The 12,672-nt window shown below is 36.6% G+C and overlaps 1 protein-coding gene across 3 annotated transcripts in view; it reads left to right on the top strand.

Moving 5' to 3' along the window:
• Tbc1d5 (TBC1 domain family, member 5) overlaps nucleotides 1-12,672 on the top strand; it is a 424,595-nt gene that overhangs the window by 367,927 nt on the left and 43,996 nt on the right. For all 3 annotated transcript variants that reach the window (XM_013022145.1, XM_013022143.1, XM_013022144.1), the window contains exon 16: nucleotides 10,157-10,416. In XM_013022145.1, coding sequence (XP_012877599.1) covers nucleotides 10,157-10,416 — 260 coding nt within the window. The remainder of the gene's footprint in view (nucleotides 1-10,156; nucleotides 10,417-12,672) is intronic.

Here is a 12,672-nt window from a genome sequence, read left to right as displayed (position 1 = left end):
TTAGCCCACTTATTTATTGGGCTGTTGTTTGTTTGACAATTTGTTGTTGAGGGATTTAATTTGTTGAGTTCCAAGTATATTTTAGATATGAGACCATTGTCTGTTTAATGGATAGTGAAGATCTTCTCTCAATCCATGGGCTTTCTATTGACCTTGCTAGCTATGTCCTTTGCCATGCAGAAACTCTGCAACTTCATGCAACCCCATTTGTCCAAGCTTTCTTTGATTCGTTGTGTTTCTGGGTCTCTATTAAAAAATTTTGGCCTGTGCCAAGGAGACCTAGGGTTTATCCTATTCCATCCCGTAATGGAATATCAACACCAAATTTCAAACTCTACTAAAAAGCCATAGTAATCAAACAGCTTGGTACTGGCACAAGAAGAGACCTCAGGACCAGTGGAATAGAATTGAAAATCCAGAAATAAACCCACAGACCTATAGTCATCTAAGGGAGCTAAAAAAAATAAAATGGAAGAAAGAAAGCCTCTTCAGTAAATGGTGCTGGCAAAATTGGTTAATCACTTGTAGACAACTAAAACTAGATCCTTATCAACTCTAAATGGATCAAAGACTTCAGAGTCAAAGCAGACACCCTGAACTCTAAAATTAAATATCCTTTGGCCGGGTGCTGGTGGCTCACGCCTGTAATCCTAGCTACTCAGGAGGCTGAGATCTGAAGATCATGGTTCAAAGCCAGCCCGGGCAGGAGAGACCGTGAGACTCCTATCTCCAATAAACCACCAGAAAACCGGAAGTGGCGCTGTAGCTCAAGTAGAGCGCTCGCCTTAAGCTGAAGAGCTGAGGGACAGTGCCCTGGCCCAGAGTTCAAGCCCCACGGCCGACCAAAAAAAAAAAAAAATTAAATATTCTACTACTTACTCTTTCTTGTTGGCTATCCAATATACAATCTTAACTTTAATATTTTTCACACTAAGTTCTTTGATTTTTTATTATTATTTTCAAAATGTTATACAAATGGTTTTGGTTCAACATTTTAATTTATAAGTTAAATGCATCTTGATCAATGTCACTCTGCCATTGTTTTTACCCCCACGCTCTTAACCCCACCCATCCCCTCAAGTCAGACAAGACTCTTCATTTTTACCAACACACTAATAAATCTATTTTCCCACCAGTGTTTGCCCATTATAGCAAGCAGCACTATCCAATTAACAACCTAAAGTTGTCATTTACACCTTTTTCTCGTACAGCATGTATCAAGTCCATCAAGAAATTCTGTTCAAAATATGGAAACAAATTTTTTCCTCCCTCTCTGTACTACTAATACCAAATCATTCATAATTTTTTTGTAATTTGCCCCTATTTTATTGCATATATCAGTAGTTCATTCCTTTTCAGTATTCAATTGTATTCTGTTATATAAATATGATACTTTGTTTATCTGATTTCTTGTTGATGAATGTTGGGTTATTCCAGACTTGAGGTACTCTGCATAGATCTGAAGATATTTTGTGAAGATATCTTTATGCTATTTGTTGTTGTCTGTTAATAGCTTTCCTTCCTGTTAGATATGTTGAAATGAAATTACTCTATTATTGGACAGATGTATGGTTAATCTTATAAGAAATATAAAACTATTTTACGGGGAAATTGAATCTTTTCCATTCACATTAGGAACATAGAAGAATTCCAATAGCTGCACATCCTTACCAACTTTTGGTATTGTCAGTCTTTTTTATTGTATTCATGCTAGTTGGTATGAAATGGTATCTCATTATGGTTTATGCATTTTCCTAGTTGTTAATGATGTTGAGCATCTTCTCACAACAAATTGATTATTTGTATCTTCTCTGTAAAGTGTTCAACCTAATTTTAAATGGGCTATCTATCTTTTTCTTGTAGTGAAAGTGATAGGAACCTTTATTAAGAAAAGGAGTACACTTTCTATAGATTGAAAGTGGCCCATACTCAGGGCTAGAAAACAATTTTCATGACTTGTAGGAATTCTTCATATAATCTGGATGGGAATTTTTGTCAGTAATATATACTGTGCATATTACTCCCCAGTGTGTGGTCTGCCTAATCATTTTCTTAGTTATGTTTTTCAATGAGCCTAATAATAATAATAATTTTGAAGTTCATTTTATGTTTTTTTGTGTGCTGTTTCATGTGTAAGAAATCTATTCCTAGCCTTAGTCTCTATTGTGGGTCCTCAAGAATACCAGTCAGGTTCAGTGATTTACCAGAACTCAGAGAAGTGGTTATACTTATGATTACAGTCTATTATAGCAAAAGGATTCATATTAAAATCAGGATACATACACATAACAACAATAAAAAGATTTGAATCTAAAAGAAATAAGTATTAACTTCCAGTTATCCTTTCCTAGTGGAGTGTCTAATTTTCCTCCAACAGTGTGTGACTAGTACAGGCTCCCCAACCTTTGGTCTCTTCCAAGATGGTTTTGGGGATTCAGTCATTTAGGCATAGTGCCTGTGTGACTAAACTTAGCTACTCAGTCCCCATTCCTCCAGAGGTAGGTGAGACGGTGGACAAGCACAGGTATTCACCATAAATCTTGTCATTACTATAAACTATTTGGTGTGGACCAAAGGCTAGACTCCCCTATCAAGCAAGAGGCTTAAAAGTTATCTTCTTTGATTCAGTTAGATGCCAGTCTTAAACACCCTTGAAATACTCATGTTTATGGAGCCCAGAACTGCTGAGATCTTTACCTCAAAGATAAACTTTATTCTTCTAGAAACTATATGGTACTAGCATTTGTATTTAAATCTGTGCTCTACCTTAGATTAATTTTTGTTTGTAATGTAAAGGTTCATACTTTTCTATGTAGATATCCAGCTGTTGAGTACCATTTGTTAAAAGGACCTTCTTTTTTTCTATTGAAACAAATTGAATTCTTGATTGAAAATCAATTGACTTCATATTTACCAGTCTATTTATGGATTACCTATCTTTTTTTTTTTACTAACAGCTCAATTATGTAGCTTTTCAGCAAGTCTCAGGTATAGCCACATAATCCAGTTTCATTCTTTCTCATTATTGTGTATATTTTAAGTCCTTTTCATTTTCAGATAAAGTTTTTAATCAACTTGTCAATTTTGACCAAAAACAGTATGGGAAACAGACTAGCTTAACGTTAGTCAATTATCTAATGGATAATCATGGGTTGTCTCATCATTTATCTGTATTTTCAACTTCCAAGCAGAATCTTACAGTTTTTAGTATTGTTTAGGTCATAGACTTTTTTAAATAAGAGAAATAATTTTCCCATTCTTTTTGTTGTTGATGTTGTCGTTATTTTGGTCGGTCCTGGGCTTGAACTCTGGGCCTGGGCGCTGTCCCTGAGCTCTTCAGCTCAAGGTGAACACTCTACCACTTGACACACAGTGCCGCTTTGGTTTTCTGGTGGTTAATTGGAGATAAGAATCTCACAGACTTTCCTGCTCAGGCTGGCTTTGAACCATGATCCTCAGATCTCAGCCTCCTGAGTAGCTTGGATTATAGGTGTGAACCACCGGTGCCTGGCAATTTTCCCATTCTTTACATTTATCCTCTTCCTGTACCTACATTTTGAAAATGTGACTATTACCTTTTATGGACTCACATGTTTCTTGTATTTCATAGGCTTCAATAACACTACCAAAAAGGTCCGAATGATACCTACATAATTGCATCTGCTTCTAATTGGGGGAGAGGTGGAGGTGAAAAGGGAAAAACTCTCCACATGTGAGCATCTCTTCCAATTTGATGTGTTTTCCTCATAACTCATAACTCTGTTAGTGTGCACTGTGGTGACTTACTGGAATGGTTCATATTTCTCAGATACATAAGAACAGAAAAAAATACCACTCAAGAAATTGAAGTTTTACTATTTATTCCTATAGATACATCTTAAGAAGGGTCTAACGATTTTGTATGCTATGATTAGTATGATTGTTTAATAATGTAAGTTAGTCGTGTTCAAACCCAATTACGTAAGTTCCACAGGATAGCTGATCCCTACTCATTAATTAGTACCAACCTTTTCATTTTGTATATCATTGAAAAAAGTTAACTTGACACAACATATAAGAATTGTAGTGCCAGGTGCTGGTGGCTGACGCCTGTAATCCTCACTACTCAGGAGGCTGAGATCTGAGGATCACAGTTCCAAGCCAGCCCAGGCAAGAAAGTCTGTGAGACTCTTATCTCCAATAAACCACTCGAAAACTGGAAGTAGTGCTGTGGCTCACTCGGTGGGTGGAGCGCTCGCCTTGAGCTGAAGAGCTAAGGGACAACGCCCAGGTCCAGAGTTCAAGCCCCATGACCAACACACACACAAAAAAAATCTGCAGTTCCTTGAGACATGGAAATGAGATCATTTTCCAAGATAACAAACCTTGATTATGGCAAACAAATTTGAAGCTTGATGTGGTGGCATAATCTTGTAATCTCAAAACTCAGTGAGCAGGTTAAGATAGAAGAATCACAAGATTGAGGCCAGCCTATGCTATATAGTGAGAATGGCCTCGTGAAAAATGATATAAATGTCTTTCATTGAAGTATGTTTAACACATCCAATTTCAAAATTACAGAATTAAGAAAAATGAAAAAATACATTTTATAGAATTTAAAGCTTTCAATTTCTGAAGTTTTAAGTATATTAACTATGAGCTTGGATGTTAGACTGATCTTAAACAATATCACAAATTTAACATAGAAGCTACAATCAGCTTAAGTAGTATTATATTACAACCCTGACAACTGTTTTAAATTTCTACATAGGAAATATGACTATGAACCTAATTCACAGACTGGATGATTAATGACATATTGGTACAAAGAGGATATTGTTTTGTTTCAAAACCAAAGTTGTATGACTTTTTTTGTTGTTGGGGGAGGGAGTGCACTTTCCAAGTACTCTATTCTTTGCTTGTTTGGGGAGGGAGTGTACTTTCCAAGTACTCTATTCTTTGCTTGTGGGAGAGGGAGTGCACTTTCCAAGTACTCTATTCTTTGCACTTAAGAAACTCAGAGCCTCATGCTTGCTAGGCAGGTGCTCTGCTGCTTGAGCCATAGCCACACTCAGTTTTAATGAAGTACACCAGCTACGCATACTAAGCTACATCCACTTCCAAATAATTAGTGTCAATAGTTATATAAGCCAGGTTATAGTCTAATTTGTAGTTTTTGCAATCCTTTGGGGGAACAACAGAATATTTTCTCGCCGCTATTCTCATATTTCTGTTTTGACTCAGTAAACCAGGTAATATATTTAAACAAACCTAACCATCTGAAATTTAAAATATATCTAAATATGTTTCTGTCAATAGGTGACACAAGAAGGACTGAGGAGAGGCTGGGAAGGTGGCTCAGTGGTAGAGCGCTTGCCTTGCATGCTCGAGGCCCTGGGTTCGATTCCTCAGCACCACATACGCAAAAAGAAAAAAGCCGGAAGTGGCACTGTGGCTCAAGTGGTAGAGTGCTAGCCTTGAGCTGAAGAGCTGAGGGACAGCGCCCAGACCCAGAGTTCAGGCCCCACGACCAGACTCAAAAAAAAAAAAGAAGGACTGAGGAAAAAAGTTAATCTGTAATCATTTGCAAATGTAGCTTTAAATGCTTTTATTGGGAAGGAAAGAGAATGAAGAATGGATGACTAAGTGCATGGATGAAGCACTCAGAAAACACAGAGAAAGAAATAATAAGAAAAAATATAAATCAGAACAAAAAGATAATTAAAACTTAATTGGAAATTTATTATTTGACAAAACTATAGACAAACAACTAATAGAGATCTGTTACAAAAATTAAAAATAAAGCAATCTAATATTTAATACCGTATTTAATATAAATGTATAGATAGAATGGAGACAAATAAGATAATGTCAATATTTGAATACCAAGAGAAGAAAAGTTGTGGGGAGTTTTTATGAGGGTGATAATAGGGTTTTTAAGCTTCAGAAAGATTTTAGAAGCTGAATGAAAACAGGTCAAGTCTGGCACTTCTGAGGTCCAGGAGACCCGAGAGTTCTTTCAGTAGAATGAGGACCTGAAGGCAAGGCTACAGAAGATCCTAAGAAGAAGTTAGTCAAGAAGCCCACATTTTCAGAATTTCAGAAACTGAACAGAAGGAGCTCAACTATGAAGTCAGAGCAGAGTTTCGTTGTTTGGGACAGATTCTTTGGCTCTTCAGAAAAACCCCTATTTCTACTGACTTTACCTGCTAAACTAAGTGGTTCTAAAAGTAAGTTCTTGGCACAATTTTAAAATACTATTTCTTATATGGTATTATTTTTAATAACAGTACTTAGAGAATGAGTGATGAAAGACTTTGATTATACAGAAATACATAATGAGATTTGATCTTCAATGACTTTACTCTGAGTTCTTCTTGCTATTTAGTGTCACACTAACATTTCAGTTTAATCACTGCTGCCCATCAGATCTGACAACTGCATTAATTTTCACATGATTTAGTAGCACATGTCGGAGCCACTGTTACCAGTTGAAAGCAGCTTACTATATCTTGTGAAGAATTCTGCTAATCATATTTCACATCTAAATTAGGTAACTTTGATATAGAAACTATCATACCTGAAAAAAGCAAGCAAAACTATGTACACCATGTTTTTCCCTAGAAATGCACAATTTACAATTATTTATATACTGAACATACTGTCACCTTTAATAATTGTTTTGAAAGGAAAATAACTTTCTAGCAGCTCTGAGTAATGGATGAGAAGGAAAATGGTTTTTTAACATTCAAAAAGGAAAACATGCTCATCTCTTTTTAAGAGCTATTCAGATGAAAAATTCCTTGGCATGAGCTTGATCTATATGTTTTTCATGGTTATTAGTAATGAAGATGCATTAACCATATTCTCTTGATAATACTTGAGCTGTTTCTTAGTACTTTTATCAACATAGAAATTGCACAACTGGCAATATGGGAATCTGAATAGTACATTTTTGTTTATAAAAAGGGGTAACAACATTATAACTTCTTCATATCTATGAGTTATGAATCTTGACTTGCAAACAAGCAAAACCAAAATGCAACCAATTGTCAGTATCATGTAGCTTTTCTTTCTGCAGACACACTCACAAGAAGTGGGAACACATGCAGGCTGCTGAACAAAATGTAATGCCAGAGGTGAATGTCTGGTTAATCTAGAATTTATGAGTTCTTTTCATTCCATTCATTGTTGGTTTTTTCTGTCAGTAAACATGTATTGAGAACAAACTTTCTCTGTTGCTAACCTGTAGCGTCTGCAAATCAAGAACACGCTACCTCATTAGCCAGTAACTAAAAGCTGGGAAGGAGGTGGAGCATAACACTCTATATCCTTATCTTCACATTTTCATAATTTTGGAAATGAATCCTTTTAAGATGGAACTTTAATATGAAAAGAACCATTTGAATTCTTTTCACACTTTATTAAGTTAGGAATGAATACATCTTTCTTTTATAAAGCTATATTCTAGCTTTTAGATTAGAATTTTTCTTTCTCAAAGTAATGTCAGTCCCCCTGTCCCTAGTTTATAACATTAGGTAGTACCATTAGAGAAAACTAAAATGAAGATATGTAATGTTCTTTCCTTTCTTCATATGGTCATGTAGCACTTCTGTTTTAGACTGCTATCTAGTAGTGCCAAGGACATAACTGTCAAAATAACTAGAATTTCCATGTAAGTGCTGCCAGATAGATCTAAGAGAGGGAAATGATAGTAAAATTCAACTTAACTAAAAATCACATAGAATCTTTTTCATTTTTATAAAAATGAATTTTGCTTAGTGATTTGGACAGTGAAAATACAAAATGTAGTATTGGCATGGGTTAAAAGTGCCTCCTACAAGTATTTGGTAAGCATCATTGTCTTCAAGATAGTAATCTCGCAAGACATCATCATTTAAAAAAGTATTTGGTGCCCAATATTTGTCAGACCGAGTTGCCAGCAAACCATAGAAAGGGTGTGGGAAGCTGATAGCTACTGCGTGGTAGAGTAAAACAAGAAAGAACCTATCGGTCTATAATTCACAAGTCTTTGGTGGCCTAGAATGATTTTAAGGTAGTAGCAAAGAAGCTACAACCAGAGCTTAGTAGACCAAAAACTGGGGAAACAGAGCTATTCCAGGTTTTGAAAAAAAAAATCTGAATAGAGGGGTTGGAGATGTGGCTCAATTGGTAGAGCCCTAGCCAATGAATGAAAGCAGCAGGTACCAATCCTGGTTGAAGGAAAGGAGGGAGGAAGAGAGGAAGGTAGGAAAGAAGAAAAGAAGGGAGGAAGAGAGGGAGGGAGGGAGGAGGGAAATTTTGGAAAAGGAATGGTAATTGGATAGGAATGAAGGCTCAGAGAAACAACTAGAATGGACCCATACCCACTCACCACAGTTATATGGGAATGAAAATGGTAAAGTAGAAGAAAATGTCAGTGCAAGTAGGGGTTATACCATGGGGGAGGGACATACAAAGCAACAAAGAAATAATCTTATAACCTGCTTTCACTGTATTTGAGGTTGGTATAATTTGTGGAGGGGAAGGGAAAAAACAAAATGTTTAAATAGGGATACAGTTGGATCCATTGCAACAATGAGATGTACAAGTCGTTGTGTGGAAAAATGAACTTTACAACTTTGGTGAGGGGGAGGAAGATTGGGGGGGCAGGGAGAGGATGTGAAGGGGAAACAAAGGAGGAGGCTACAATGCTTGATAAGAAATGTACTCATTATCTTGCCCATGTAATTGTAACCGTTCTGTACATTTTTTTCATAATAAAAAAAGAGAAAAAAAAAAGAAAATGTCAGTGCAGGCATGGAGCTCAGTAGCAACAATCTCAAAGGATGAGCTGAGATATAATTCAAACCCCAAATGAAGAGACTGATCATGGCTAGGAGTAGGATCCTTCTTCCATTAGGACAGGACAGAAGACTTAGACTGTAGGTAATGCAACTACCAGTTACAACAAATATTTTAAAGCACCTATAATGTGCTTAAACGACAGTACAGCAGACTTAACTAAAGAGACAAAAATCCTGCTGTCATGAAATTGTAAAATACATGTCAGATGATGAAAAATGCTCTAAAAAATGAACTTGGGAAGCCAGGCAGGAGAATATGAAGTGCAGGAATAGAGGATGAAGGTAGATTGCAAGTTTATTGAATTGGGCACTCATAATGTAACTTTTAGGAACTTACTTGGTAACTAAAAAATACTTATTTTTAAAATCTGAAAATTTGCACCTATTACTCATAGGAACTCTATTCTTAGCCTCATTTCACAAGTGCCCTCTCTTGTGTCTCTAGGATTTACTAAGCCTTGTACCTCTCCTGTTAAAAAGTATTTATTTTTTAAACATACACTTATTCATCTGACTTCTTAACTAATGTATTTTATGGCTTGGATATGAAGTGACTGACAAAAAAAAAAGAAAAAGAAAAACCACTTACTTGTTAAAAACTTAGTCCCCACCTCTTTGAGTGGTGGTTGTACTAGAATGGCTCTGACCTAATCAATGGATCAGTCCCTATGGATTATGATGGCATTATTGAGAAGTGGTAGAAAACAGGAAGTGAGACTTAATTACAAGAAATAAGGAACTAGGGGCATGTCTTAGATATGGTGTATTTTGCCATGGCCCCTTCCCATCTTGGTCATTCTACTTCCTGGCCACCATAGAGTGAGCAGCTCTGCTCTGTCATATCCCTCCCACCATGATGTTTCAGCCTTACTTAGGCCTATTTAGGCCTAAAGCAGAAGAACAAGAAACTACAGACTGAAACTTCTAAAACCATGAGCCAAAGTAGAGCCTTGATTGATTATGTCAGGTATTTTGTCAAAGCACAGAAAGACTAGCTAATGCAGTATATTTTCTTCAATACTATACTATGATGTCTCTTTGGGGTATTTGCATCCTCAGAACCTAGCACAGTTATAAATGAGTGAGTGAAAGAAGGAAGTAATGCATAAATGACAGATTGTTTTCCTTGAACCATATCTTTAAGAGTCTCATTATTATTCTGTGGTTACATTACTGTTTTTCTTACTTCATATAACTGACCTTGTACATGATCTTTTCCAAGGCATGGCAAGGTACATTTTCTTACCAATTGAGCATGTCAAATAATATCATCCTCTGATTTCAACAATATCTCTCCATTGCATTTCTTTTTTTTGTTCTTTATTTTACAGGAGCAATGCCAAAGGTGCTCCTCTGAATATAAATAAGGTCTCCAATAGCCTGATTAACTTTGGAAGAAAGTTGATTTCTCCAGCAGTGGCCCCTGGCAGTTCCGGTGGTCCTGGCCCTGGCCCTGGGGGCAGTAGTGGCAGCTCTTCCTCTTCTGTGAACCCCACCAGGACCTCCACAGAAGCAACAAAACATCATTTGCAGCAACAACAGCAGCAGCGGCTAATGAAATCTGAAAGCATGCCAGTGCAATTGAACAAAGGTAGGAAAGAGCACTAAGAAATTGAAAGAGCACAGAGCATAGTCTAGGATTCCCTCCATGGGCACTATAGAGTCAACCTCCCAGAAATAGAGGGGATTAATGAAAACTTAATTTTTAAGTTGGAATTTCAGATACTATATTCTTTTTATTTAAGAACATTTTCTGAATTAATTGTTATGATATTTTTTAGCATTTGTATTCTAAAATACTTGCGTTTTTGTCCTGTGGATGTTCATACTGTATAATGGTGTGACTGGTCACAGCAGAACCTGAGATCAGTTGTCTGTATTGTCTGTGACTTCAATCCTGATATGTCTGTGAGATGACTGCTGCTTTTCTGAGATAGAAAGCTCTAACACCATGGCCTGGTGTTCAACAGTGCATCAGTGGCTCAAAGGAAGCGCGCACTGAGCTGGTGGTCTCTCATCCAGCTGCTCTACCTCTAAGGAATGCTACAAAGATCTCAAGCAGCCAAAAGTAAATTTTTGAGGCCATGAACTAAGAGTTGTTACCCTCGGATTAAGAACAAAGGAAAGCGAGGAGGTGGCCTGACACACATCTCTGGTGAGGGCAGGCGCTGCTTCTGGTGGCACTCTTGCCCTTCTCAGTGCCAAGAAGCCCTTCTCTGTTTCAGGCCTTCTCCGCATCCCTCGACCTCATGCACCGATTCTTTAGATTCTTACTTAGAGCCTTACATTGTTATTTTTCACTTCAACATTCTGTGAATAGAATTGATTTCCACACTTCTTTTTAGTGGTGAGACTGCTAACTGTACTTTAGAAGCAAGAAGTAATAACATGAGAGCCAGAAATATACAAAAAACAATGCTAAGACCTCAGAGAGGACAGCAGTTTGGGGCACATATCCTGCCCCAACTCTCATTCATATCTTAAAGAGATCACCGTGTCACCTCAGCATAGTTTCTTAATGTTGACAATAACAATAGTAATACTGCCAGTAAGAAGACTTTAAACTATGATCTATTTATGCTACTTATGAACATTCTACCCACAATTATTAACAAGTTTTACATATTGATAATTTAATTAAAAACATTAAATGGACATTATTGCCCAGTGATACAATTTATTGAGTACAGAGTGTGTGTGAATGCATGTATGTCTATATTTCTACACTGCTTATGTCATGTTATTGCTCCTTCCTATATTTGCATATATTTCCTATATTTCTTTGTCTATATGAAATATTAGACATCGTATAATTAGTGTTTAAATTTTTATTAGAATATTCAATATACCTTATGTGAGCATATCTCATTTAAAATTACTTTCCTCTTAACGTAGAACTGTCACCCATGATTTAAAGAAAAGAAGACTTCAAATTATTAACATGTTGAAAATGTATTTTAATACCAGGAGGCATGCCCACTTCTAGAAAGAAATGAATGTTATTTTGTATATTTCCTAATTGTACTGTTTTATTGTTCTAAACAAATATGATTTCAATATTGCTTTGATAACAAGCTTTAGTCAGTTGTAATTCTAACTGATGGCAGGCAAATGAGTCAGAGAATCTCTTAATGCTGTAGCTTAAATTTTCTGAGGAACCAAGCCAAATGACTACAGAAATATAAAGTTGTTTCTCTAAGGAGATGTCAAGTATTAATATCACAGTAAGTGAGAAAGGAAGTGCATAGAGACCGAACAATTGATGAAAACAAAGTCCCCAGTTGTATGGAGACAACAGAGCACTTAGGCATTTGGAACATGAGCATCACTGGGGCATTTTTAACTGATCCTGCCCTGAAAGAAATTGGCCTTGTTTTGCAAATCTTCTGTATTTCTATTCTGGTTCATTTTCTCATGTCAGTCCACCAAACAGCAAAACAAACAAACAAACAAAAACCTTGTCTACCTTCATATTAAAGATAAATATTAGAGCTACATAAAGGTTTAAGTGAAATAAAGGGCAAAAGAGTAGTTTACAGAGTTACAAAAGAGTGTGCTTTAATCCTCTTCCTCTTTCCACCTGCTGATGGGCTCTCAGTGACAGCTGCAGAAGCTCACTATTTCCTTACCCTCAAAAAAAGAGGTTTGAATTGATCCCTACAGTCTTCTGGCCTTAAATCCATGGTTCTTGGTGAAAAATCCATTCATAAATTTTCCAATGTAGACATCAGTCTCTCTCCCCCGCCCCAGTACTGGTGCTTGAACTCAGGACCTCAAGCTCTTGCTTGGCTTTTTCACTCAGGATAGCTATGGCTCTACCACTTGAGCCATACCTGCAGTTCCTGCT

Source organism: Dipodomys ordii, unplaced genomic scaffold (assembly GCF_000151885.1).
Source record: "Dipodomys ordii isolate 6190 unplaced genomic scaffold, Dord_2.0 Scaffold60, whole genome shotgun sequence".
NCBI lineage: Eukaryota > Metazoa > Chordata > Mammalia > Rodentia > Heteromyidae > Dipodomys > Dipodomys ordii.
Note: the sequence above shows the minus strand (reverse complement) of the source record. Positions and strands in the feature narration are given on the sequence as shown.